This window comes from Ixodes scapularis, unplaced genomic scaffold, assembly GCF_016920785.2.
Source record: "Ixodes scapularis isolate PalLabHiFi unplaced genomic scaffold, ASM1692078v2 PGA_scaffold5__190_contigs__length_132052651, whole genome shotgun sequence".
NCBI lineage: Eukaryota > Metazoa > Arthropoda > Arachnida > Ixodida > Ixodidae > Ixodes > Ixodes scapularis.
Window position 1 is genome coordinate 53,590,438 of NW_024609880.1, and position 25,641 is coordinate 53,616,078.

The 25,641-nt window shown below is 46.2% G+C and overlaps 1 protein-coding gene across 1 annotated transcript; it reads right to left on the reverse strand.

Moving 5' to 3' along the window:
- Positions 1-78: 78 nt before the first annotated feature.
- LOC8051456 (beta-galactoside alpha-2,6-sialyltransferase 2) lies at positions 79-25,422 on the reverse strand. Its single transcript, XM_029969102.4, has 6 exons — positions 25,139-25,422; positions 24,088-24,287; positions 20,828-20,964; positions 15,118-15,317; positions 3,815-3,989; positions 79-2,959 (listed from the first exon to the last, which is right to left on the reverse strand). Exons 1-6 carry the CDS (start codon positions 25,400-25,402, stop codon positions 2,715-2,717), a joined length of 1,221 nt encoding a protein of 406 aa, XP_029824962.2. The 5' UTR covers positions 25,403-25,422; the 3' UTR covers positions 79-2,714.
- Positions 25,423-25,641: the final 219 nt, after the last annotated feature.

Sequence of the window (25,641 nt, forward strand, 5' to 3'; positions counted from 1 at the left end):
TAACACGCACATTTTTGTCCCGTATAACAGACACAGAATTTTTAGAAATAACCCACACAAACGCAACACAAACATTGCTTTTAGGTTACGGGGTATACGCCCAGAGTTTTACTACTGTCTGTGGTTGGTTGTCTCTTCTGAGACACACATGTAAGTAAGACCTGAGCACCAAATAATCGGTTCGATCTTTCGGGAATTTCCGGTCAAGTTGGTTACTTGCCCTTCTGTCCCCATGTGTGTCGCGCCCACGAATGACAAACCTGAAGAACATTCATAGGTCAAATGTACCAGTTTTGCATGAAAGTAAGGACACTTACCCATATACTATAGAAGGAGGTAAGACCATGTCAGGCGTGAAGCGGAAGCGGCCAGGAATTACGGCATCAAGGCTTTTGTGGCCACTTTTGTTGTTAATTATTTTCACTCTTTAACTTGAATCGTTATTACAGACGACTCACATTAGGAGCGATTCTTTTGGGAAACAGAGGTGTCCATATTAGGGAGTGTTAGCCAACGGTAACCGTGTTCCGCGTACCGCACTACCGAAGCCTTTCAGGGTGATACCTTGACCGCAAGGCGCGCGCTTAAAAGCACGCTTTAAAGGCTCCGGTAGTGCAGTACGAGGATCAGGGTAACGGTTTGCTAAAAAGTCTCTATTACCGAGACATAGCTGTATGCGTAAAGCACGTTACGAGGTAGCAGGTAAATGAAAAAAGACACAATATTAGCCGCCATATATAACAAAGAGATAGAGTGGGTGTGCAAACGATGTTGTGTAAATTTAACAGAATTACAGAAAACTCTGAGATTAGGGTAAAAACAACATAAAACAAAAAAAAAGGAGGAGAGGGGTCCTTCTTTTTGACGCTAGTCTCGGGGTTTTTCGTAATTACGAAGTAACGATGCTTGAAATAAAAATGAAAATTGGGACAAGTCCAGCATTCAGGACTCTGTCGCTACGCTACAGAACTTGGTTGCCAACGAACACGATAATACATGCTGGAAGGAGTGTGTAGGGTTCGGGGCCGTAATTGTGTTCGTGCTCGGTTCATCGCTCCACCCAAGGTTAAGCGAGTGAAAAGACGTCCGACGTCCGTCAATTACGTGCAAAGGAAGAGCAAACGAAGGCTGCAATGCAGAACGACAAGATGACCTCCCCAATCAGGCCTCTGTTCCGTCGTCTTCATCTGCATATAATTGAGGAAAAGGCCGCACAATCTTCGTTCGGTCACGTGGAACAAACATCACCGAGGAATAAGATAAAATATAATGATGTACGTGATATTCATACTCTGTGGCGTACAAAACGAGGTCTAAGCAGCAAGGCTGTTGCTTCGCCGTAACAACAAATGGCACTCAATTGCGATTTATTGTGTCTGTTTTTTTTTGTTTTGTTTTTTTTTCATTTGCAAACGGCGCATCGCTACGTATGCAGCAGTTTATCTACCATACAGGTGTAGTGGGACTCACTGTAAGTTGCACGGCAATCTCTAGTTCGGGAGATTCTATGCTTTGCGGCAAAAGTTGTGAAATTTGTGATTTGTCAACAGTCCGTGGTGCGGCCAGAAGCATATCATCTTCGTCGGTCTAACTAAAAAAGGTCATGTTAGAAAAACAAATTAACAAAAGGGCAGTGTAAGCGAGCTAATGTAAGTTATTCATAACGCAAAACTACCCGCCAGCGTGGTAAAAAATGAATAGATAATAGGAAGATTGCAGAAGTTGAAGGTAAAAGAGACGGAAAGGGGGATGTCTCACACTTAAACTGGTCAAACTCGGGTACAGCTACAACAGATATATAATAGCAGATTTAACCGAGGAACCATTCTCATTGTCCGTGGCTATAGTTCGAGATATTCACTACGCAGTTATTACTAGGTAAGTACCCCCTCAGCATAACCTGCGTGTCATTCCCGGCCAGCCTCGTAACACTATACATGGCAGTCAGCTGCGTCACTAATCACGTTTCGGGAGTATTTGATACCCATTTAAAGTATATTCTTTCTGGACATATTTCTTTGGGAGCAACAACATTCGTTTGAGCCTCTGCCCACGTGGTTTGCAGCAAGACAGAATCAGAATGATCTTAAATCGCTAACCAAGACATGGTCGAGAGAGGGTGACGGCGCATTTCAATGCCTCTCACTGCGGCTGACTTGTTCCGATTACCGAAATGTCTCACCAAACCGGCCGAACAACCGATGACTTCCTTTCAAGCGTTGTAATTGATTGATATCACCAAGCTTTTTCAGCGCATGCGTGATGCCGCAATAACTTTAGTTCACAGCAGGTAAGATAGTTCTCGTGACGTCTCTCTGCAAGTAAGAGGCTGCCGCATGTGCAGAAAAAATAAAATGCCATGCAGCAAAAAATGGCTGCATGGAACAGAAAGTTAGTCAAAACCCCAACGGGCGTCTGGTACATCCGCTGTAGTATGAGGATTATTGCCAGTAAAGCATTACTGATAACCTGGGCTGTTTAACGCGCGTCACGCGTTAGCGATACACGGCGATGCTCATCCAGATCGAAGAGGGCAAGGGTGGGGATTAAGCCCAGGATCCATGGGAACGACAGCGCGAGCATTCGCCCCACGAGCTCCAAGCTGCGCTGCGCTAACACACGCGGCCCCAAATATCCCCCTAGTGGATGGGAGAGCGGGAAGAGCCCTCTGCACACTGGTCAGTCTGGAGGCGCACCATCGAAGTCCTTGCCGCTCACGGGGCCGCAGAGGAGCCTCCGCCAAGAGGAAGACGTCCCTGAGCGAACACCTGGTCCAGGACTTCCGGGACGGCCATGTGCAACGCGAGCAACTTCTCGGCGGCCAGCGGGTGCCAGTCCCCCAGGGTGCATCCGAGGTCCTCGTGCACCTCGTAGTAGTGGCAGCGCTTGGTGAGACGCATGGACGGCACAAGCTCGTACGCGTCCAGCCGACGACACAGGCCCAGCAGAAGCAGCAGGCCTGTTCAAGGCACGTTAAACGTACACGGCACATTACACTGTTATACGTTATACACTCATATCCAGGTTAGTTCATTTACTGTATAGGAGGTATACACCAAGTGCCATATTTGAGCGCGGTGTTCACCAGACGTGCTCAAAACAAGCCCCTCGCTTCTCTTCTAAAGAAAAAAAAAATACACTGAACTCGCATCCTATAAAAACGTCCTTGATTTCGCTTTCTGCACAATACGAGACAACGAATCACGGGGAACAACAAATAGAAAGACCCCAGCGAATGACGAAGCTCATATTTTGATTAGATCTGAAAATGTGATGAGCACAAAGATAACGAGGAAGTAAAATGTGCTCATTTTCTCCACGCACATTGCATATATTTTGTTTTTTCAGACCTAATCGTGTTAAGTTTCGTCATATGCGTGGATCCTTTCAGTGTTCACCGTGATTCGTTGCCGCGTTTCCTGAAGGAGACTGAACTCGCAAAGCTTCCTGAGAGGTACACGAATCATGGGTTCGATCCCCACCTCTGCCTGTTCCGATCTGGACGACCATCGAACCGTGCTCCCTCTCCACCTCACCCTCAAACACGCACTCCCGCTACCTCCGGTCCACCTGAAATTCTGTACGCGAGGTACACAAACATATGATGTCGAGATCAACACCGGATGCTCCGACTGTCCAAAATTACCAAAGGTCGATCTGCCCTTCATAATTTTGGTGAGACTGGCTGCAAAAGTTCAAATTAGCCAGTGCATCTAACCCGGATAACCCGGAGTCTTTAACGCGCCCCACACGGCCGTCTACACCGAAAACAGGCGGGGCGCGGGGTTCGAACTCCGCGTTTATAGCCACCCACCGAGAAAGCCGCTGGAGGGTGGGTTCCGCACCACGGGTCCCGGGTTCTCCCTGTCGAGGAAGTGCCAGGCCTCCCAGACGGAGTCCGGGTGCAGCAGGTAGAAGGGCTCCTCAGGGAGCACCTCACGGCGCAGCCAGTAGCCCGGGAACAGGTCGAAGTCGGGCTTCTTCACCCACTGGCACCCAAGGAGCGGTATACATACTCGCCGTCAAGAAGCGACGTCCACGCCTTCCGTATACGTCAAAAAAAAAAAAAAAAAAAATAGTACTCCCCAGAACCTCAAGCGGGGGTCACACAGCTAATTCCCGAGTCCCACCGAAGCGGCAAACGTATGAACAACCGACATCGACAATTTTGCACGAGCAGAGGACGTATACCCGAAAGTATCTTTGGCATGCTACAACGTACTGGCTTCAAATTTCTCGACGGTTTCAACTTTCTGAAGGCTTCAGCGTTCAACGTACCCTTGGCAAGCTCGCCAGGGTATAGACCAACACGCGTCCCTGACGTCACGCAGCTGCGGTGGCGCTGTCGACGGCACTGCGCATGCGCAGACGCTTCAGTTCACTCGAATTCGGTTTCTGCGCATGCGCAGTGCCCACACATGGTGTGGGCAAACGCGGGCTTGTTTTTAAACAGCGTGTCGGTCTATACCGTCGCGTGCGCACCACACGGACATGAGGCTTGTCGGTGTCGGTTGTTTCTGTTCGTCACTCTAGTGGGACTCGGTCATAGTACATCTTACAAAAGAAATTCTGCAGGCACTGTCTGACGCGTGTTTGTTCTTTGTACGACGATCGCATCGCTCATACAAGAACTGTCCGCAGAGATTTTTAAAGCATACGTGTGCATGAACCAAACATGCTTCGAATATATACTCGAGGCGTGTCCGCGGAGAAATCTGTCATCGTGTTTGCGAAGAAACTCCGTGTCTCTTGTATGAAATCTGAACAGTATGGCGGCATTAGTGAACCTCATAAGTCACTCGCTCGCTCTCAAATGTCCCCGAGAGCAAGGTGATTCCCGAAAAGTAAACGGCGAGTACAAGATATATACTATGCATGGTTTACGTTGGCGTCGCGTCGGCGGCCATGATGAAGACCTTGCTGCTGATTGCGGGAACCTTCCGCTAAGAACCGGTAGCAATGACCATTGGTACGGCGTGATGACGTCAGGTGCAACCCATGTATTGCCACTGACAGGGCAGTCCCAAGTTATAGTATACACCTTTTCCGCGTAGTCGTCGCCATCTTGCGTGTTGCAGCGACAGCCGCGCCGTCTGGCGTACGGTTGTTGTGCGCCCATTTTGGTATGCGGAGAGCAGCGTTGTTCCTAGCTCCCGCGTTGTTCCCATTGACCCCGTGCATCGTATCTTCATTGTTTTTCCTTTAGTGAGTTCTTATTTTGTTTGTTATTGAAAGTGTGAATTATTCTTGTGTTCTGGCGTAAACAAATAAAGTCATTATTATTATTATTTATTCGCCTTCATGGCGCCCGTTGTTGCGCCAACAGCGCCGAGAGGTTCGTCGCCAGCGTCGCCGGTAATCGAAATCGGAGGCATGTTCACGTTTCCTGAGCACGTTTACCAGTGTTCACTCTTCGCGTGTTGTTGTTTGTGAAGAATGACAGCCTTCTGGCGAACGACTAACGGAGGTGTTTCTATGCGCGAGCGAGGGCGACCCTGGGCATAGAAGTATCATCGTTTAATCGTAGAAATACTCATAATGGGAGTTGGCGACGCGGGCCGAACGGTTTATTGTTATGGTGCACCGCCGAGGTACGATCGCTAGTTACCGGCTAGTTACCGGGACATCTCTACTTCGTATGACGCCCAGATGCGTCGGAACTATTCAGGAGGTGGGGGTGAAAGGGGGGGCGGGCGACGACGATTTTGCGCCCTCTTTTCGTAGTGTTTCCATTAACGTATTTTAACGGGCGTCGCTACCGAGCAACACACAAAATGATAGTGCACGTCCTCGTAGAAATGAACGGAATGAAAAAGAAAACTTGAGTAGCCAATAACAATCATTACACCCAGGGTCTTACATTTGCACCACAAGCTGCAAAATTCGTTCTACATTTGACTTGTCGAGGCCTATTACTGCACTTGTAGATGTCCGTTTCTATACTGCCTATTTGCTTTTTTTTATGTGCTGATATTGCATCGCTTCTCCGCTGATATCAGCGGGGAAGCGATGCAAAGTGTTTACGTTACAGCCGCATTCGCTTTGCGACTTGTGTTCGGTGCACAATTTGTCGCGCGCTGTCTTCCGTTCTCGGAAATTGCTGCTGCAGTCAACGACTGCGCAGTGGCAGCCCGATGACCAAATATGCGCGGACATGATACATCGACGCATTAACCCACCTTATTACAACTCACTTCGCTGTCAAGGGCTTCAAACCCCATTTAACGCGCACCACTTCAGCATCTTGCCAGCCGGCTAGGCCTGCTCCCGCATACCGGAAGTGTTAGAACCGGAAGAACTATTCCCGCTGCGCGCCGAGTCGCCGAGTCGAGGCTACGCACGTTACGCGCTGGGTGGAGGTTAGACGGAAAAGGAAAAGGAAAAGGAAAAGGGCTCCGCCGCAGCCAATGAAATTGCGACAGTTGACGATAAGAACGGCGAAGAACCAATCACGAAAGAAGAAGCGTGAAGAGCCCCGCCCTGCATTTCTTAAGTTGTCAGTGACTGCAAGCGATGTCGATATGCTTACAAATAGTACGAACAAAATCACAGACCTGTGACGTGAGTTCAACGACCGGACCAGAGAGCCTGAGAACTGCCGAGCTCGAAAGCAATAGACACCTCGCTTGCGGCTCCGTTGTCCCGCATGAGATGACTTCAATGTCGAAGCTTTTGTTAGACATCACCTCTGGAGCTCGTTTGAGCCCTTACATATTTTTTGGGGGGACTTTTAGAATGGAGAATTTCTCCTAACTAATTCCGTCTGTAACTTTTTTTGTATTTTTTTATCTTTTTTTTTTTACGCTAAGGGGTTTACGAACTCGTTTTCGAATGCCCGATAATGCTCCCTGCGCACTCTTTGAAGCAGCCATCGAGGAGTGACTGCGCGAGCTCTTCACGCGCACGGTACTGCCATGACGTCCGGCGCAGGCCCTGTCTTCTAGGTGGGATTGACAGAACGCGATCTGCCGAAGCTTCCCAATGAAACTGCAGCAGTTGGTGGCGTTTTTATGAAACCGGCCCTTTTTGTGTGTGGCTCACACACAGGTGGAAAGTCGAGTGGCAGCTGCGTGCTTGCCAAACCTATTAGCGGTTTGTCCCGAGCGATCGCGTGACCATATTCTTTGCACGTATCCACACACACGTGAAGGCAGCACGTGGCGCAAGGTCGAGCTCTTGTTACTTCCCTTTCAATTGACAGTTTTCGGAGACCTGTTCACACAAGGCGATGTGTGTTTCGCGTTGCGGAGCGCGTTGCAGTAGGCCGCTCGCAATCTTCGCATAAAACACCGCGGTTTATTTATTTATTTTTTTGTTTTGTTTTGTTTACATGTTTACGTTGTTATTCCTTGCAGTGTAATCATGCATCCGCTGTTTGGTATAGTTACAGCTAAGAAGGTTTCAGGATTCCGGAGGACATTTGAAGTTTTGAAAACCTGGATTGCAGGTTTCGTCTGGGTTTTGTCTGAAATACTTAAAACAAGATTCCAGAAAAAAAAAAAAAATGTAACCCAACCCCTGAAGCACGCAGTCGAGCCAGGAGGCTCTAGTAAACCAGTGTTGAAAAATCATCTAAAAAAACGCGCCACAAAAACGCTTTGTTGTTGTTGTTGTTACAAAACGGCGAGCGGTGCACCAGCACGCATACCGTGACGCATACTTAAGCGCACAATCCTTGCTTGAGTTCACGACACCAAAAGACGCCACAAATTGGAGTCCTAATTACTGTGTCTCCTTTCAACAACGCGGAAAAAAACTAACCGATTCCATTTTAATAATGTTAACTTGCCTCGCTCATTGTTTAGTGAAATGCTATCGTTATACCTGCGTCAAACTAAAATATATCAATCAATCAATCAATCACGTAGCGTTACATGCTTTGACACCTGTGTAAAATAACATCTGTCAATCAATTAGTTTGACACACGTGTGTCAAACTAAAATATGTCAATCAATCAATCAATCATGTAGTGTTAAAACCGCCTTGACACCTGTGTCAACATAAAATATATCAGTCAATCAATCACATGCGATAAAACACCATTCTGTTGCGGCTGCGGGTGGGAATAAACGTTGACAGAAAAACAAAATATTCTCCCCTTTTCCGCATTCAGAATGCATTGTGTACCGCTTCGCGGCAAGAGGGAAGAAATAAATCATGATTTGTTTTTAGAAAAGAAATCAAACAAACTGAATTTGTTTGATTTAAATCTGATTAATATATGATTTAAATCGCTGTATCTAGGAAATAAGGATTCTTTACCAGTAGACACGTTTCAAGCATGGCAGATTAATTGATCAATTCGTTTGACCGATAGAAACTGCGCACAAGAATAAGAGTAAATCTTAGAGTTGACTTAACAACTTCCAATTGATGCAAACTCTGCCACACTAGAAGAAAGGCAGCTTCGTTTCATAGTCAATGAGGAAAACTGTAATATCTTTCTTTTCCGCCTTCTGATTCACTTGCAATATGACGATACTTTTTCTTGTTTTCGTTTCTTTAGCGTCCGAATTTGCTTGCAATAGGAGATCCCGAAACTGACAGAAAAAAAGTGGAAGGTAGGAGGAAACTTTAATGCTCCGATTGAGCAGCGCTGTTTACTTGTGTTCAGCTTGATATAAGTCTTCCTTGCTCGATTACTTTTTTAAGTTATATGAAAAACAAATGTCCATAGAAAGCATCCTATTGCGCACAAACAGTAAATATAAAGAGAAGTTTTAATTATTTTTCGCCGAAAATCTTCAAAGCCGATGTGATTTAAATCGCGATTTAACTAACCTTAATTTTTATTCTACACCCAGCTTCGCAGTGACATTTCAGAGACGAAAGTGGCAACGTACTTCGTGCCTCGACGGTGCGAATATCGTCGGGCGCAGTGTCACTTTTAACCAGGGTGGAGAATAAAAATCAAGATTATTTAGATCACGATTTAAATCATGATTTAAATCGTGATTTGATTCACACCGGTTTTTCTATACCGATTTAAATCAAATCTTTCCAGCAAAATAAATCCCAAATTTTTACTCTTTTTTTCGTCTGTGTATTTTTTTTTTTTTTACACTTTTGGTATGCCTGCAGTGTTTCGTATTCAGTTCAAACAATCATCAAGAAGAAAAATTTATGGCAGGCTGAACACGAGCATAAAGCGGTGCTAGCAAATCAGAGCGTTAAGATTTCTTCCTAGTTCGTTCGTCAATTACATAATAACCCCACAAAAAAAAAAAAAAAAAAAAAAAATCAAAGCGTAAAAGAAACGAAAACAAGAAATTGTACTTTATGTTTACGGAAAAGTTTTATTCCATATTCTTTTCAGTGACGGGACGGATACATCTAGTGATAAAATACATATCTAGTGATAAAGTACTACTTTTTTCGGGCTATGGTGACTGAAATCAAATGTATCCAAATCTGATTTATTTGATTTGTTCAAAAATCTCACGGTTTTTTTTTTTCACCCTGTTTTTAAGAGAACACTGCCAAAGCTAGCGCTCTAGAGGCAGTAGTAGAACGCGTCGTTCGCGTCTCTTTCGGTCGTACACTCGAGCCCTTGACCATACTACTTAGCCCCTCCCAGTTTCCTCCGAAGCACATGCTTGTTCTCTTTTCCCTCGCTTCCTGCACCACCACGTCTGCGGGCCAACACCGCCATAGATAACAAGGCCGTAGTGCTGTATGTATATATATATATATATATATATAATACATTATATATATATATATTTTTATATAGCGTACATATACAGGGTGTTTCAGAAAACGCAGGCCAAATCGCTCCTGCGAAAACTACTCATCGCAACGAAAAAAGGCTTGTGGCGTTTGGTCCTGAGCCAAGAGCCCATTTAGGAAAATTATTAAGTCCGGAATAATTAAGTTGTCATTATTTTTGCGTAATTAAATTTTTAATATTGTGTTTAAAGGGGTACGGAAACAAAAAATGAAATATTCAGATTTCGTTCGGAAAGGAGTCAAGCATGACGGATAATAACCGTAAATGATAATCGCACGTTTGTATTTTGAACGACTGGCTACATTTTTCGTTCCAAACGGTGCACTCGAGCAAGCGCTCGAAGAGAAGCGATGCGTCATGGGATATCCGGCGCAAACAAAAACAGAAAGAAAAGATTCCCCGCGTTCGTGGAGTAGCAATACAGAGTATCACAGTAGCAAGGCGGGCGTGGTTATGAGCTTTGCCCTTGGTGGCGTTGTCAGCGTTGTGGTGGAGTCAATAGCGTCAGCGCGTTACAACCGAGCCGTTCGAAGTACCCGTGGGGTGACGAGCATGTGGCTGGCCCAAGGAGCACGTAGCTTCCACAACACTGTCAGCTTAGGGCTGAACGGGGTGGGGAAAGCAACTTTTGTTCGAGTTTTGAGGGACGGGCTAATCTTCTAGGGGGAGAGTAGGGAGCCTACATATGTTGAAATGCCAAAGAGCGGCGCTGCTCCGAAGGAATCTGCTACGTCACGACTACGTAGCAGATTCCACAACGTTGCTAGATTACCTCCCAAATAGGCTCCGCATGCATCCACCAGGTGCACATTGAAATATCGTTTATTTAGCTTTAGAATTAGTTTTCTTGAGCTTTCCAACGGAAGACTGGTGTTTTCGAGGTTAGGGTGCAACATGCAACACGTCCAAGCTAGAAAATTTCGGCGCTCATTTTTTGGTCTATATGTGTTCAAAAGAGCAGCATCACATCGAACATACCATTTAAAAAAGCCACGAAAGGGAATTTTAAAACGAATTAAACGATTAGCAAAGAGCACCTGGTGGATGTTGCTAACGCCTCGTTTGTAATGCCCGTCTGGGAACCTTTACAGCTAGTGACGGTGAGTGTCTCGCCTCCGGCCACGACGAGAGAAGAGGGGAAGGAGGAACTCCCATCTTCCGAGAATCCCTTTTGTGTGTTTCAGAAGTAGCTATTGTCCCCCTACAAGATTATAAAAGATTAACCTGTCACTCAAAATTCGTACAAAAGCAACCGCTTCGCTGGCTGGAACGACTAGGCCATCCCCTCGACGTCAGCCTCGCCGTAGCATCGCTCGTCCCGAGACGACCTACGTCACGATTGCGTCGGATGTCACGTGCTCTAAGCTGGGCCTTCTCCGAGCGCTTGCTAGAGTGGGCCGTTTATAACAAAAAATACAGCAGGCTCCAAATACAAACGTGTGATTGTCATTTACGGATATTGTGGCTCATATTCAACCTTTGTTTGAACACGACGGATATATTTCAAATTTCGTTGAAGTATCCCTTTAAGGGCATGGTTTAAATTAGAAAATTGCTCAGCATCACCGAAAAAACACTAAATCAACAAATTGCAGAACGATAGAAGGCACGCGAAGCATTGTATGGATTTCTCAAAAACCGCACAAATCGACGGGTTTTTAAGTTTCGGTTTGCTATCGGAGCGCATCTCAGCCCCGGCGGCACCGCGCCCCGTGGAGAGATAGTGCAACCGGTGACGTAAAAAATAAGAAAATTTGATTTACGCAATGCTTGTTGATACCTTACAGGGATAGTGAACCGAAATTTGGATTTCAGAAAACAATGCAGGAGCTGTAGGCGGGACTCTGCAATCCCTACAACACTACTCGTAAGGCGATATCTCAAATCGACGGCCGTATTTTTTGGGGGAGAAAAAAAAAGGTCGAGATTGAACGAGACCGACGAGGCGCGTGACGTCAAGATATCTCGTTTCCTCCTCTCGTCGCTTCGCCCCCTCAAGGCGGCGAGACGGAGAAAACGCGAGACCGTTCCCTTTCCTTCTCGGAGAAACAAGACGTAAACACATCCGTCAAATGCGCCTCCTTAAAAAAGAAAAAAAAAAAAAAACACGGTCATTTATTTGAGATATCGCTGTATGAGTGGTGTTTTGGTGTTTGTAGCATCCCGTTGCACGCTTTTGCCGCCGTGTTTTGTGGAATCCAGATTTCGGTTCACCATCTTTTTAAGAAATTTGGCAGGACGTTGCCAATTTTGATCATCGTAATATCATTCCGTAGCCAACGAGATTGGACCATTTCCCGAGAAGAACGCCGAAAAAAAAAAAGAAATCACAAGGCAAGACGCGCGAACCTAGTTAGTCACGTGATGCATTTCTTAATCAGCTGCCAGTGAACACGCATCACCTTACAGACGTGTACAAAGACCGCCTCTTACCGTCGCCGAAATAGAAGAACCTCCGACGAGTGACATAATGGAACAGTTTGACTTTTCGAGTAATAATACTCTATAGTTACACCAGACATGCGACGGACATCTTAAACCGCAGTTAAGTCTGACTCACACTTAACTGCATTTAAAGGTGGCCATGTAACCAGGGTATAAGGCGGGATTGCAAAATAATCTATTCGCTGAATCTTGTACATTTTATTCGCTTAGTTTATTCTCTTTTTTTTTTTTTTTTTTTTTTTTACATTGAACGTATACATATGGCACTGGTAACACAGATATCCTCGAACTTCAGCACAATATTTGAACAGGCTCGCATAGAGTTAGTCTTTTGGCTTCCCCGCGTCTGGTGCGAGCGTGCAGGTGTGCCAACTTGCCGAGATCGAACGTCAATTGTACTCGCTTGTTCTCATTCAACAACACCGTTAGGCTTTTAGGCTTGCGTAAGAAGCAGCTTGTCACGTATAAAAAAAGAATCGTTGTTCTAACCTCCGTGATACACGGTAACAACTCGGACTGTTTTTTCGAAGCAAACTCACTCCAACGCCCTATAGGTGGCGGGGCGGTATAGTTCCAAGATGGCGGAAGAGACGGGGATAGATTCTCCAGGCTTTCCCGTGCGCCTGCTCGCTGACGCTGGTCAGCGCGCTACGAATTATTTATTTGTCTACAAATGCGAAGCGGTTTGGACAGGATCATATTACACGTAACGGAGATGTTTATTTATTTATTTATTTACATACCCTCAAGGCCCTGGGGCGTCAGGAAAACGAGCATGCTGATATTTGAAAGTTGCAGAAACCTCGACTCGCGAAGCTTTGTGGTGGGCAAGCGCGTTTTAGGCACTGGCCACGTCACTGTTCGTAGCAGAATATTTTTGAGGGTGAGGAAGATATCGCGTTTGAGATTTGCCTGGCCATTCGTGCTCTAAAAAGTGAGCCGCGCCCGGTGACTGTCAAGCTTCGGAAGAGCAGCGTTCACATTATTGATGTCTTCGTTTCACAGGCTCACAACTAGCTGCACACCGTATCGGTTTTAGTGTATTGCAACGCGTGATCAAACTGCTCTATGGTTATTGATAGGAAGCTTGTTACCGCAGGCTAGCGTGCGGTGTAGCATTACAACCGGAAGTTTGCGCTGCGCCTTTGAAGCACAGTTTTCAGCGCCCGCCGGAGCGTTGCCGTGCTTACGGTAGCCAACGGTAACGCTATGCTAAAACTGCCTATTAAGATAATCGGCGTGTTTAGGGGTTTTATTTATTGCTCTATCAAAATGAATATTTCAATATACCGTACATTGTTTGTACCGTGCAACTTGCGACGTTGCGGCCCATTTCGCCAAAACTGCCCGTTCTAAGCTCTCGTCTTGAACGGTTGGGTAGGACGCGCTTAAAATGTTTCGAGCATTTCTTTATTTGCGTTGTAATTACCTAAAAGCAAGTACGGGTATTCTGTCTTTTGAAAGTGCTTAAAAAAAAATGGTCATGTTCCTTGTGATGGCCTTAAAACGCGAACCCAACCCCGATGTGTATTGCTCGACATACCGTTGCTTGCCGATTTTTTTCCTACTTATGGCAAATAATAGACTTTTCGACCGTAGTCTAGAGCTCTACGTTATTAGCTGGAGCGTTTGCCGTCACGTTGAGCACAGATTGAGCTGGCGGGGCGGCCATGCAGAAGACCAGAAATCCGCAGCGTATGCGATATATGGAAAGTCCCCTAATGAAATTAGACATCCCGGTCCTTCGTGCAACGCTGTTGCAAGGCGGGGCACACAAATTTCTATTTAAACGCGCTCACGTTTTCCGTTAAAAGGGCTTCACGCATTAAGCGCCGTTCACACGCTTGCGACCGAGTACGACCGAAAGAGACCAGACCGGTTATTAGGGCCGGATGCGCTACAGCGGAGCTGGTCCTAAGAGATCGCAAGAGGCTTAAAAACCGGTCTGGTCTCTCTCGGTCGTACTGGGTCGCACTCGGTCGCAAGAGTGGGAATGGGCCTTTAAGGCGGACAGTCCCTTCCACCGTTTCTGCGCCGCCGCCGTCGTCCACGCTTCTCTGGTTCTTCATTCGTCCGCGAGAGGGCGCCCTTACAAAAAAATTAGAAATGCAATTGAAACTCATTGATAATTTTTGTAAGGGCGAGCGGCGGGCTGGAATTGCGAGGTGCAGTGATCGAATTGGCTGCCACTTTTTTCTTTTTTTATAATTTTAGATTTACCAAAAGTTTCCCCTTTTTGATATGGGTGAAACTGCTTTATTGAAAACGACAAATCTTAAAGTATTCAGGTTTTGTCAATCAAACAACCTCAACTCGTTCCCTGCAAGGCTGTAATCAGATATTTGCAGAGACTGGAAGTGACACGCAATAGCCAAATATGTCTATAGCAGATCGGGGTAAGTCTTGTGTAGGTCTCTTTTCTTGGGAAGGCACAGGAGCTCTATGGTCAACACTTCTACATTTTTCTCTGGAAAGTTCAATGTGAGGGCAAGTTCCAGTCCTGAAAGAAACCATAGGACATTGCCCTGGGACGACCTATAACAGCGATCAATAGAGCAGCTTGAAAGAGCTACTTTCTTTTCGTTCACCTTCGTATTTATTATCGACTCTATGAAGCAATCTGTCAGACTAGAAATCTGCATGACCCGTTGGACCCACTTTCGAAGTAAAAAGTAATTTGAATAAAAAGTGGGGATCGCATGGAAAGCACGAAGCCTCCTCGACCCCTTCCGACCCAAAGCGTCCTTACGATAAAAGTTTTCTTTAGATAAAACATACTGGACTACTATGTCTTTTGGTATAAAATGACCGGCATGAACTGTCCAGGGTTGAAGTCACCTGGGATGAACTGTGGTCAGGACGCGAGATCTCCTGCGACCTTCATAAAGTTATACCTGCGTGACGCTCATTGACGTGACCTATAGTCCTGTAGATTGTTCACCTGTTCCAACGACTGTCCCTGGCGGGAAGGGTCCCAGGCGATGAGGGTAAGGTTCCGAAACATCGGCGAGTTGAAGAAGTCGAACTCTGGCCGGGACAGCAGCTGCGAGTTGAGCAGGCGCACCGTCGTGCGGCTGCCCACGTCCTGCTCGAAGCCCTGCGTCGGGGCGTCGTTGAAGCGCAGCACGGCCTGGTGAGCATCTGCCGGAGAGTGCGAGAGACGCCCTGCTAGAGATTCGTCCGGAAACTCTAACTATACTCGGCGTCAACTATTCTGCGTGTTGTCAGGGATAGCGTAGCTTCCCCATGCTCCAACCTGTCAAAGGTAGGTGCGGCACGGTGATAGTCTCACTAGTCTTGTCAATAGGGAATTTTAGAATAGGGGCCGGCTCCTACGCTTTGGGTCACCCAAACAGCTTGAGGGACCCAAAGTTTTGGGACCCCCTATTTTATAACTCTCTAATGTAGCACAATATAGTTAACGCATTGAAATGGCTTCACAGGCGACATGTCGTGTCGACTAAACTGGAGAACGAGCAAGGCATTCCGGCGCATGTTCGCCTTGCCGTCAGCGCTTTTGGTATTCCGTGATGATACGATTTAATTCATTGCATCATCGATTTCTTTGGTCTTGCTGTTCATTCCCAGCTTTTGTTTTAATTAATCTATTGTTGCACACTTCAAGAACGTCCACGCAAATCATAAAATTTTGCGTTTTTGCAACCACTAGTACTGAGTTTAACCCAGGATTTTTCTTAGCTTTCAGGAATGTGGTTTATTAATTCCAGAACGTCAACTAAAGTATACAGCATGCACTGGGGGCTCAAGATCCCTTTCGTCCCATGACAATAACTTGGGTTTTTCTTTTTAAACTCGACGTCTTTTTCTTGTTGGCGGAGCTTGGGTTTCCGTGTCGTGATCCTCCATCACTGTCATCCCTTTGGCTGGCATCTTCCGAGCTCTCTTCACACCTGCCTTGATCATCCTCTATGGCATAATCGATGTCATCATGCTCGCTGTCTAAAAGATCATCCTCACTTCCTAACGGCAAACCATCTTTAAGTAGGACATAGATTTCTGAGTCAGATAGTGGAATATAATGCAATAAAGCATCAATGTCTTCTCCCCTCCAGGGCGATTTGGCAGCAGATCGTTTGCCCGTAAAACAAGAAAGAACAAAACATAGTATTTTTCTTTCTTGCAATATGTAGAATCATGGCGCCTTATTCACTACAACAGAAAATTGGACCACTCCAGTATATTTACAACGCTGCTGACCAAAAAACAATTTGTGTACAGTATATGGCCCGCAATGCTCCTGTTCATGGTGTCCACCAGAGTGGATAAGCCACAAATAGATCACTTACTGAACAATGAAGACTTATTGGACACTCATATTTATACATGTGAAACCTCAAGATTTCCGCGAAGGCATAAAAACGTCTAACAGAGGAGTAATAATTTTTTGCAACAGTTTACGACGTTTTTGCGAGGATGCACGTGCCTTACCTGGAATTTGTGGAAGATGCCATCTTGGATGCTGAATATGTCAACACCAGTGTAATGGTGGTGTCATCCAAGAGTAGCAATCGAAAATGCATATGTCCATTGAAGTGGATGCGGCCTGGCACTTTATTTGAAAAAATTTAATTAACCATGTCCACCGTAGTGGCCACTATGCAAAAAAAGGTTAAAGCATAAAATTCGGCGTCTGAAACATTTTGCAAAAAGACAATAAAAGTAAGACCCGAACTACGTAATAAGCTTTTAAATGTTAACTTTACTCCTCGCAGAACTAACTGACTAGAATCGTGTAAACGTTAATTTATTTCGACGCTTGGAAGTGTTCCGCTCAGAGACGTTCGTCCCCACGAAATTATTCGGTCGCTCTAATTTAATTACTGTTGCCAGGGGCACATCAGTAGTCAAACTTTGCCTTAGAAATACCTGTATGCGATTCCCGTAAACGCATAGAAACCGTCTCTGGAAGCAGCGGTCCTTGACCTCCGGCTCAGAGTACCGCGACGTGTCTCGCTACGGACCTTGATGGCACTCGGCTCTGATGGCACTCTGACCCTGCGCGGTATTTGATCCCTTGCGGTATTTGATCACGCGCGACAGAAAAATAAGACGAAAGCTTGAAGGTTGCGTTCAAGGTCGAAGCACGCAAGATCTCAAGGACTGCATCTTCCGCGTAAACGGTTATGGCTGATCCAGGACTGCAGGGTCCTGGACTTTTAACTGTTCACCGCCGGTCTACTTTACAATGTCAAGTGATCTGGATGTCTTGCCGACATGATTGCCCGTTTGGGCAATCTTACGTCGCAACTTACGTTGCAGCTTACGTCGCAAAGCTGGGGAAGTGCAAATAACGATAAACTCACGGTAGTTCTGCAGTGATGCGATCTTTCTCGCGTTGCTGCCTAAATTATAACTTACCGTCGGTTTTCTCCGAGATATGGAGTAGTTGCTTTTTTTCGTAAACGAAACTAATGGAAGAAATACATTCCGCACTCTTCCATACGCACGCAGACTCGAAGACAGACAAAGGCACCGACGCGTACACGCACATTCGACGATGCATGCACGCATACGCACATGCCTATAAGTCCATGAGCAAACGCGCGTCTGTATATACACTCTCGCTCATTCATACGCACGCGATGTTTGTGCGTTGTGCGCCCGTGTTTTTTTTTTTTTTTTTTTTTTCCGGTGAAGTGGCGAGCGCGCTTGTCCAGCTACGATTTTACATGTGCACGCGCGATTTGTAATTATTTTGGCGGAGAGAGCGTGGTTTTCACGTGAAACCACAACTTTCGTTAGCTTGATTCTTAACCAACAGATGGCGCCTTCCAGACCTGTACATCAACGCACTAAATCGTGTGTGGTATTCTATACAGTGCGGTATTTTTTTTTACATCCTATATTGACATCACTTGTTTCTCCCTGCGCGAGCTTTGCGTGGAACGCACTTTGGGTGCACTACTTCCCGTTCAAAGGGAGCAGCTGCCTACACTATAAACTCACGTTTGCAGCAAATGTAGACAGAACAAAACGCGCAAATCGTCCTGAGCTAATGGCGAGTTGCAATCTCGATAAAAGAACCGACGAGTCAAACATTAAGCCATACATACCGGTGCGCACTTAGCACTCTGAAATTTCCAGAGGCCAATTCCGCATATTTCAATGTGGTCAGATTTGTTTGACGGGTCGGCCGTTTGCTCGTGCGCGTGTTTAAGTATTTATAGATTAAAAAAAAAAAAAAGAAACGCGATGACGTGATAGATGCGGGTTTCCAAAATTCAATTATAGGTTGAGGAGTTAATTACCTAAATAAATAAATAAACCACTTCCTTTTGGCTAGGTGTCTCATTTAGGTGACTAGGGTGTGTATTTTAAGCAAAGCCATGAGACTGGAAAACAAAACAAATGACTTTAGGTCGTTTTTTTGTGCGTGTACGCATATTGAGTTTGGTAAACCCAAAGTAGGACTGGTACCGGAGTCTAACGCCTAATACATAGCAAAGGTTATGCCAAGGTTCAAAATTCACTCGAAGCATTAAGGCCCGCTCACAATTTAGCAGAGCAAACGCTGGAGAGGCGACCTCCTCTCCAGTGTTCGCTGTGCTAAAGTGGAAAGGTGTTGGAGGAGCTTCCCCTGAACTCTCAAGCTGACACCGAGTGTACTGGTGTGCAACATAAAATGCAAAATATGCAGAGGGTGGAGTGTGACATTGTATAAAAACATGGTGAATGTACGCACAAGGCATGCTGATGAACACTGAAACAGCGCTACATGTTGTTACACTAGCCTCGAGCGCATTGAAAGGCAAGGGTGCATCAACGCTAAAGCCTCTACACGTATCGCTCAGGCTCTAAAGTTTGATTTTTCATAGTACCTCATTGCCTTCAGGCTTGGTGTAAGCTGTCTCCTGATTGAAATACGTGTAACCTTCCGCACTTCTTTGGAGTTAGAAATCTCGCCCCTGCAGCTTACTTTAGACCAAAATTTCACCTAAAGTTTGCACTTTATACAAGTGTTCTCGTCCACGTCTGCGTGGTAAAAGCGTTTATTTTTTACTTTCTTTTGGTTCGTCAAAATGTTGCGGATTAACCGGTTAAAAAACTTAATCGCGATTAAAGCATTAATCGATTAATCGGTAGGTTAATCGACCAATTAACAAGTTTGTATGGTAAGCACCAATCAAAGCTGGCCCTAGCATAGTGTTATTACAGTAAACGCTAGAGGCTCAGCTGGCGCTAGTGTTTACGGGACTTCCGGTTGCAAATTGAAGCAGACAGCATGCAGTCTACATTTCCAGCCTCCCTGTGTATTCCTATGCGAAAACGCGCATGAATTATGTCTCTTTGCCGGAAAATAAGATGAATAACGTTTGTCATCTCGGTTGTACCGGATAGTATGCACTTTTATTGGTATTGTGAAAGTGTAATTGCTTTAGTCAAGGCATTTTTATCTACCACTGAACGATGTTAAACTTCGCTCTATTTCAGGTCCAAACCTCTGTTTCAAGGAAGGTATGTGAAAACGAGCGACGATTCTAAGCAAACTAACGATAAAAAAAAAAAAAAATGTAGAGTGTGTTTAAGGTTTGCTAGCATTTCGGTGGTGCTTATATATTGCTAATATGCCAGTCCTCTCATTGGATGAAAATGACTCCGTCGTGCGCCTTTACGATCGGTTAAAGAAACATTCGAACGCAAAAAATAAAGCACGTGAGCTACGAAAGGTGTCTTTTTTATTATTTTCTATGTCGGGCAGTTTTTATCGGTCACATGCTCTCTAGCTCACCCTATTTGCAAAGATTTGGAGCGTGCGGGTGATGATTTGAACCCAGAACAAGCATCTTCGCACATATTCGATGAGCAGGAAGAATAAAGCAGTACTTATTTATTGCAAATCTGACTATATTACGTGGCTTTCAATTTATTTTGATCGTCTGCGTGCACAAGGAGTTACTTATCCAGTGTTACTGCGTAGTTCTTGCCGTCTCTCTTGGTTTTCCACATGTCCTTCGTTCGTTTGGCACGCATACCCCCATGTTGGAAAACGTCGACGCCGTGTTCGCGCTAACAGTGTCCGACAGTGCACATAAATACACTTACGAAGCGGTTTTAACACCGTTTTTCATACCACGAATTTCAAATAAAAATACTGTAACTGACCAATTATTTCGTCTGAGTTATTGAGAACTGTTACAATGTGCCTAGTACGCACAAATTATTCGTGATATTTGCTCTTATAATCGAGCGCAGAGAGAAAATGCACTCGCTTTTTCCCATAAAAATGCATTACCGGAAGTCAATTTCTGACTGCTTGTTGTCTGCTTCAAAATGCAACAGCATACTAGCGCCAGCTGAGCCTCTAGCGTTTATTGTAATAACTCTATGGCCCCTAGCCCCAACAACCTTCACTCGTGTCCACGGGTAGGTTGTAAGGCCAGACAAAGCATAGAACGATACTGGTACCGGGAACTTGCGCTTCCAGTTCGCAGCATGCTTTGAAGAATGCGTGCGTCCACTCCACAGCGGTACGGGACTACCAAAAGCGTTTCTCTAAAAACTTTCATTTGTCGCCCAAAACTTACGGTGTAGGTTGGCAATGAGGAGACCATCGGGGCAACAGAACACTGTGCACCCTAAGACCCCAACAAAGTCGCGACAGAATGGAATCCGGTGAGGCGATGACTTGCCGATTTCATTGCCGAGCCGCGAGCCCAGGAGGGAGCCCGCGCTGGATACAAGGGCACAGCTGTTGTAGCAGCTCTCGTACAGGTTCGTAGTCGGAAAGTAGCGACTGTAGCCCATGCGCTTAAAAGGCTCCGTGTCCCTGGGAGTGGGAAAGAGCCGGCTCAGCGAGCACACAGTCGCGCAAATCCTTCCTATACTCCGTTTCACCTTCACTCCGAGCGCAGCGGACGCTAGGAGCCATCCCAGCCAATCCAGCGTTGAGAGAGAGTTCCATGTGACCTTGAGCTCCCTGTGTCCTTATGCCCAACCGCCAGGTCACGCGATTTTCTCCCGGCGCTGGATCGGCTGGGATAGCTCGTAGCGTCCACTGCGCTCGGACTGAAGGTGGAACGAAGTATAGATGTATCGTAGACGTGGCCACAGGAAGAACTCTGCACGCACATAACCTTTCGCTATGTCTGTCTGGTGTGGCCATGCGAAACAGAAGTTTCACCCAACTTGAGAGTTTGGAACTGGACAGTAGGCAGAAAAAAAAAAAAAAAAAAAGTCAATAACTGGGCTTTTAGTAGTTCAAGAAGTGGGGTGTCTAAGAAAAAAAAAAATATTTATATCCCCCAGAGCGAGAATCCTCAATAAATCCCTGTTACGAAAGTAAGTAAATGGGCAGGGCATTCCTGCAATTGCATATTTTGCTCCTGTCCTGGAGTTTTTTCGCGCGGTCTAGAACACCCCGCCATTGTTGGCGGGTGGTCGGAGATTCCTAGCCCAGGCGTTGACTCAGGATGAGTATTACCGGAGGAATTACGAGAGGGCAACCGTCTCAATTGGATAGGCACGCTGACGTTTTATTTTGTTAGACACGGGAAGCGAATCTGAAAGGGACAAAAAAGTGCGCGCACAGGAAAAGAAACAAAGTGTAATGCCATTGTTTCCTGTTTCCTTTCGGACGGACCCATATATATAGACGCTTTGCAGCAGCTGTGCATGGGCACCGCCATAACTGACCTTCAGTTTTTGTTTCCCCTAATTACGTTTACTTCACTTCATTATTACCATAGCAGGCTAGCTTATTGCCACCTTAGATTTTATTCTGTCCTCCTCCCCAGCATTGGCTTTTGTGGAGACTCGTCCGCACCAATTTCAGTGCCTCGGTATCTCGGTAAAACAAGAGAAGGTCAGCAATGGCGGCTGTATTCTGGCGAGTGTGTAAAGCGTCTATATGCCCTTCGCTTGTGGACTTCTGTTTCTTTCTGCGTTGATTTTCTCTAGCCCGCGTCAATGCCAATAGAGACAGACGACCAGGAAGGTTTTGTACGCAATTGGACGTAGATCACACACACACACACAGACATACACACACACAAAACATTTTTTTTTGTGCGTTACTGTGAAGCATTTTATCTTTTGCCAGCTGCAATCCCTTTCTTTTCACCGTTAACTTGATCACTCATTTATCGTATTTTCTCTAGAAGTGATGTGCCGAGACGTCCAACCTTGAGCCAAAAGTTTTGACACGGTGGATCACTTTTGACCGTGCGTTTGTTGTCACAGTAAGCTTACGTCATTCCGTTAGACTGACTACAAGATCAGGAATTCCACAAATCCGTTAATTTTCTAGTAAATCCGCCGTGACCGACATATCTTTACAGCGTACAAGCTGGACACGTTGATCTCTACTCTTTACCTCCTTGCCGGTTACGAGGCGAACATGTTTCCTTGACAATACCTCACGGAACAGAGAGAGCAAGTAATGGGACCAATCAAGCAGCATTAAAAGCGCAAGTCATTGGGCCTTTTCTGTGTATATATGATTGGTTCAGGGATGACAGAAGACGTACAAAAACATGACGAACACCAATGATGGTGTTTTTTTTTTGTTTTTTTTATGCTGTCTATTTGGTACTATATCAGCTCCTACCGTCGGCTGCGTCCGAACTTAAGGTTCAAGTTCATTGCCCTCAAGGACATTCCTAGGAAGCTCGGCGTTTGACGTCCCCACAACCCCTACAAAAGAAGCAGACGAACTTCCGCTCCGCCTCTGTTACACGAGGGAAAGTGCAAAAAAAAAGAAAAAAGAAACAGAACATCGGAAACACTTTGGCAATATAAGTTCATAAATATATATAAGCAAAATTTATGCAGGCGGAAGAGGTGAAACGAAGCATACAGTGCTGAAGAAGAAGAAGAAGAAAATAAATGGTGCTATGGAGAATTTGGCAGCCTTGAAATGGCGCCGGCTACTCCAAAACGAGGTGAGATTAGACACACGGTCTAACCCGAGTTTGGCTGCGCGACTCGTGCGTTTTCACTGACACGAGTCGCAGCCGAACGCTGACTCGTGGCCAATTATAGTGCACCACGCTGGCTTCCAATAAGTGACGTAGAAAATCCACCATTACGGCCTTAAGAACCGTAGTAAAACAAGTCCGGCTGAATCAATATATCTGTAGGTGCATCGAGGAACTTTAGATGCATCTTGGATTAGCTTTGTTATTTTATCAAGCCGTATACACTTTTCAAAAGCCAAATAGTCTAGTTTTATTGTTGTTATTATTCTTTGACAAGCAAATCTTGCAAGAACTACTTGGCGCAACGCATAAATATAGCACAACAAAAACTTTTTTTTTTTTAATGCGCATTGTTTCTGAGCATGGCAACACCAATCTCAGTGCGCTATGCGGCGAAGAAGACGTGCGAGTAATGTTGGTGTTGCTTTCTTTTCCTTCTTTTTTTTTTTTTTTTTTCGGCAAGAGCCGATATTGGCGAGATCTGTCAGGGGATCTCGGCCCACGTGCGGTTCGTGTGGGTTCTGGCTGTGAAATTTATCCGCTAAATTTAGCGGTAGAATTTGTCCGCTAACTTTGACACCGTGCTGTGGCGTAACGTGACGTCCAGGCGACACGCGAAACCTTGACGTCCTGTGACACTGTAACGCCACATGACACCACAGGTCGCGATGTCATGGCACGTACATGACGTCACGGTCAGTGTGCAGTAGGATTGCGTGTATAGACCGACACGCTGTTTACAAACAACCCCGTGTTTGCCCACACTAGGTGTAGGCACTGCGCGTGCGCACAAACCGAATTCGTGTGACGCGAAGCGTCTGCGCATGCGCAGTGCCGTTGACAGCGCCACCGCAGCTGCGTGACGTAGTACCTCGGCTTCCGCCGCCATTCACAAAAAAAAAAAAAAAAAAAATTCCCCCTCTCTTTTTTTTTTTTTTTTTTTTTGTCTAACGTTTGAAAAGGAGCAAGCCAACCTGGTGATCATCCGTAGCCGTAGCCGACGAGCTCTGTCGAGCAGCTCCGACGGGGCCGCAAACTTGCGCATCTTGGGGCCCCTGGAGCGGACGTTGTAGCGGTACTCCTGGGGGTCCCTACCTCCGGCCCCGACCGGCCTGTTGCTATCCCACTGGGCGCGACGCAGCTGACGCACCAGCTGCACCCGGTAAGCTTCCACCTGGAACGGGAGTCCATCGTGGAGTCAGGAGAGAGTTTAAAAAACCGTTTTCGCACATCCGCACACCCTCCGGTACGAACTGCGCATGCGCTACAGCAGAAGTCTCGCACATGCGCAGTTCGTACCGGAGAGACCATTGTGTCGTATCGTATGTGCGAAAACGGTTCCCTAATTAAGATACCCGATAACGACACGGTGCATGCGCAAAAGCGTCGACAGAGTATCGGGTATCGTTACCGGAGTTGTCCTAACAATCCACTAAAACTATCTAGTGTTTTAGACTCCCGGTAGGGAAGAGCGTCTCGACTGCTGTCATCCGAAGAAAAATGAGGTCTCGCTTTCTAAAACATGCCCCCCCCCCCCCCCCCCCCCCCCCACACACACACACACACACGGGTTGGTACGCCCATGCGGTTGAGTAAACATGGTTAAAATTGCGCACAAAAAGACAGGGAAAGAGGAGGGAAGCACGTGGACGACAGACAAGCACACACTTACAACATTGTCCTATATCCCTGGCTAGCAGTGGTGCTGCACTGTCTAAAGTCTGGTTCAGACAGTTGCGTTTGACTGCGTTTGACTGCGTTGCGGCAGCGGGAAACCAGGAGATCCCTGCTGCTTATGTCGCGTGCCAAGATGATTCCTTGAATTGGATTCCACGCTTCGTACGAAACACAGATGTGCCGGTGACTCGCTTTCGGTTCTCGCCGCAACGCAGTCAAACGCACTAAAACGCAAGTGACTGAACCGGCCTTAAATGTCTCATGTGCAGCGAGGACACACGACGCCCATTGGGGCTCGCTATTTAAACAAACAAACAACACAACTCGCTAAAAGAGGGCGCGTTATACCTTGGCGAGCAGCTTGTCTTTTGGGAGAGGAGCCATCCTGTGGATTTGAAGCACGCCTCCAACGAGCGATCCGTTGGAATTGAGCACAGCCAGCGCCGCTGCAGGCGCCGGCAAGTGACCGCGAACGGTGGCTACCTCCAACGCTCCGGAGCTGTGCCGTGAAGCCCACCTCCAGTACTGGCTCCACAGTAGCAGGCAGTAGGCGAGCACTCCAACAAAGGTGATGCTGACGAAAGCCCACACGGTGATGCCAAGTAGTCGCATTGGTGCAGCAGGCGTAAACGCCAACTATCTTATTAGCGATGGCATGACGACGATTCTTGTTGATGTGGGACAACGGTTGTCTCTCCGCAGAACCGAGAAAGGAACTGCGGTGGTTTCCCTGAAACACGGATTGAATCGTAAATTGGAGACGGGAATAAAGCTTGTCGCTGTGTTATTTCCGGCGCCTATAAGCTTCGTTTTGCGTAAACGAGGTATTTATACTAGGTTGCAGCGGGTGT

What these genes read in the sequence shown, in the direction of transcription:
- LOC8051456 (XM_029969102.4), bottom strand. Translation starts at nt 25,402, where the DNA reads ATGCGACTACTTGGCATCACCGTGTGGGCTTTCGTCAGCATCACCTTT. An exon ending in CGGCTACGGATGATCACCAG is followed by an intron (nt 20,965 to 24,087) that starts GTTGGCTTGCTC and finishes TCCCACTCCCAG; the next exon opens with GGACACGGAGCCTTTTAAGC. An exon ending in AGGGACAGTCGTTGGAACAG is followed by an intron (nt 3,990 to 15,117) that starts GTGAACAATCTA and finishes CTTGGGTGCCAG; the next exon opens with TGGGTGAAGAAGCCCGACTT.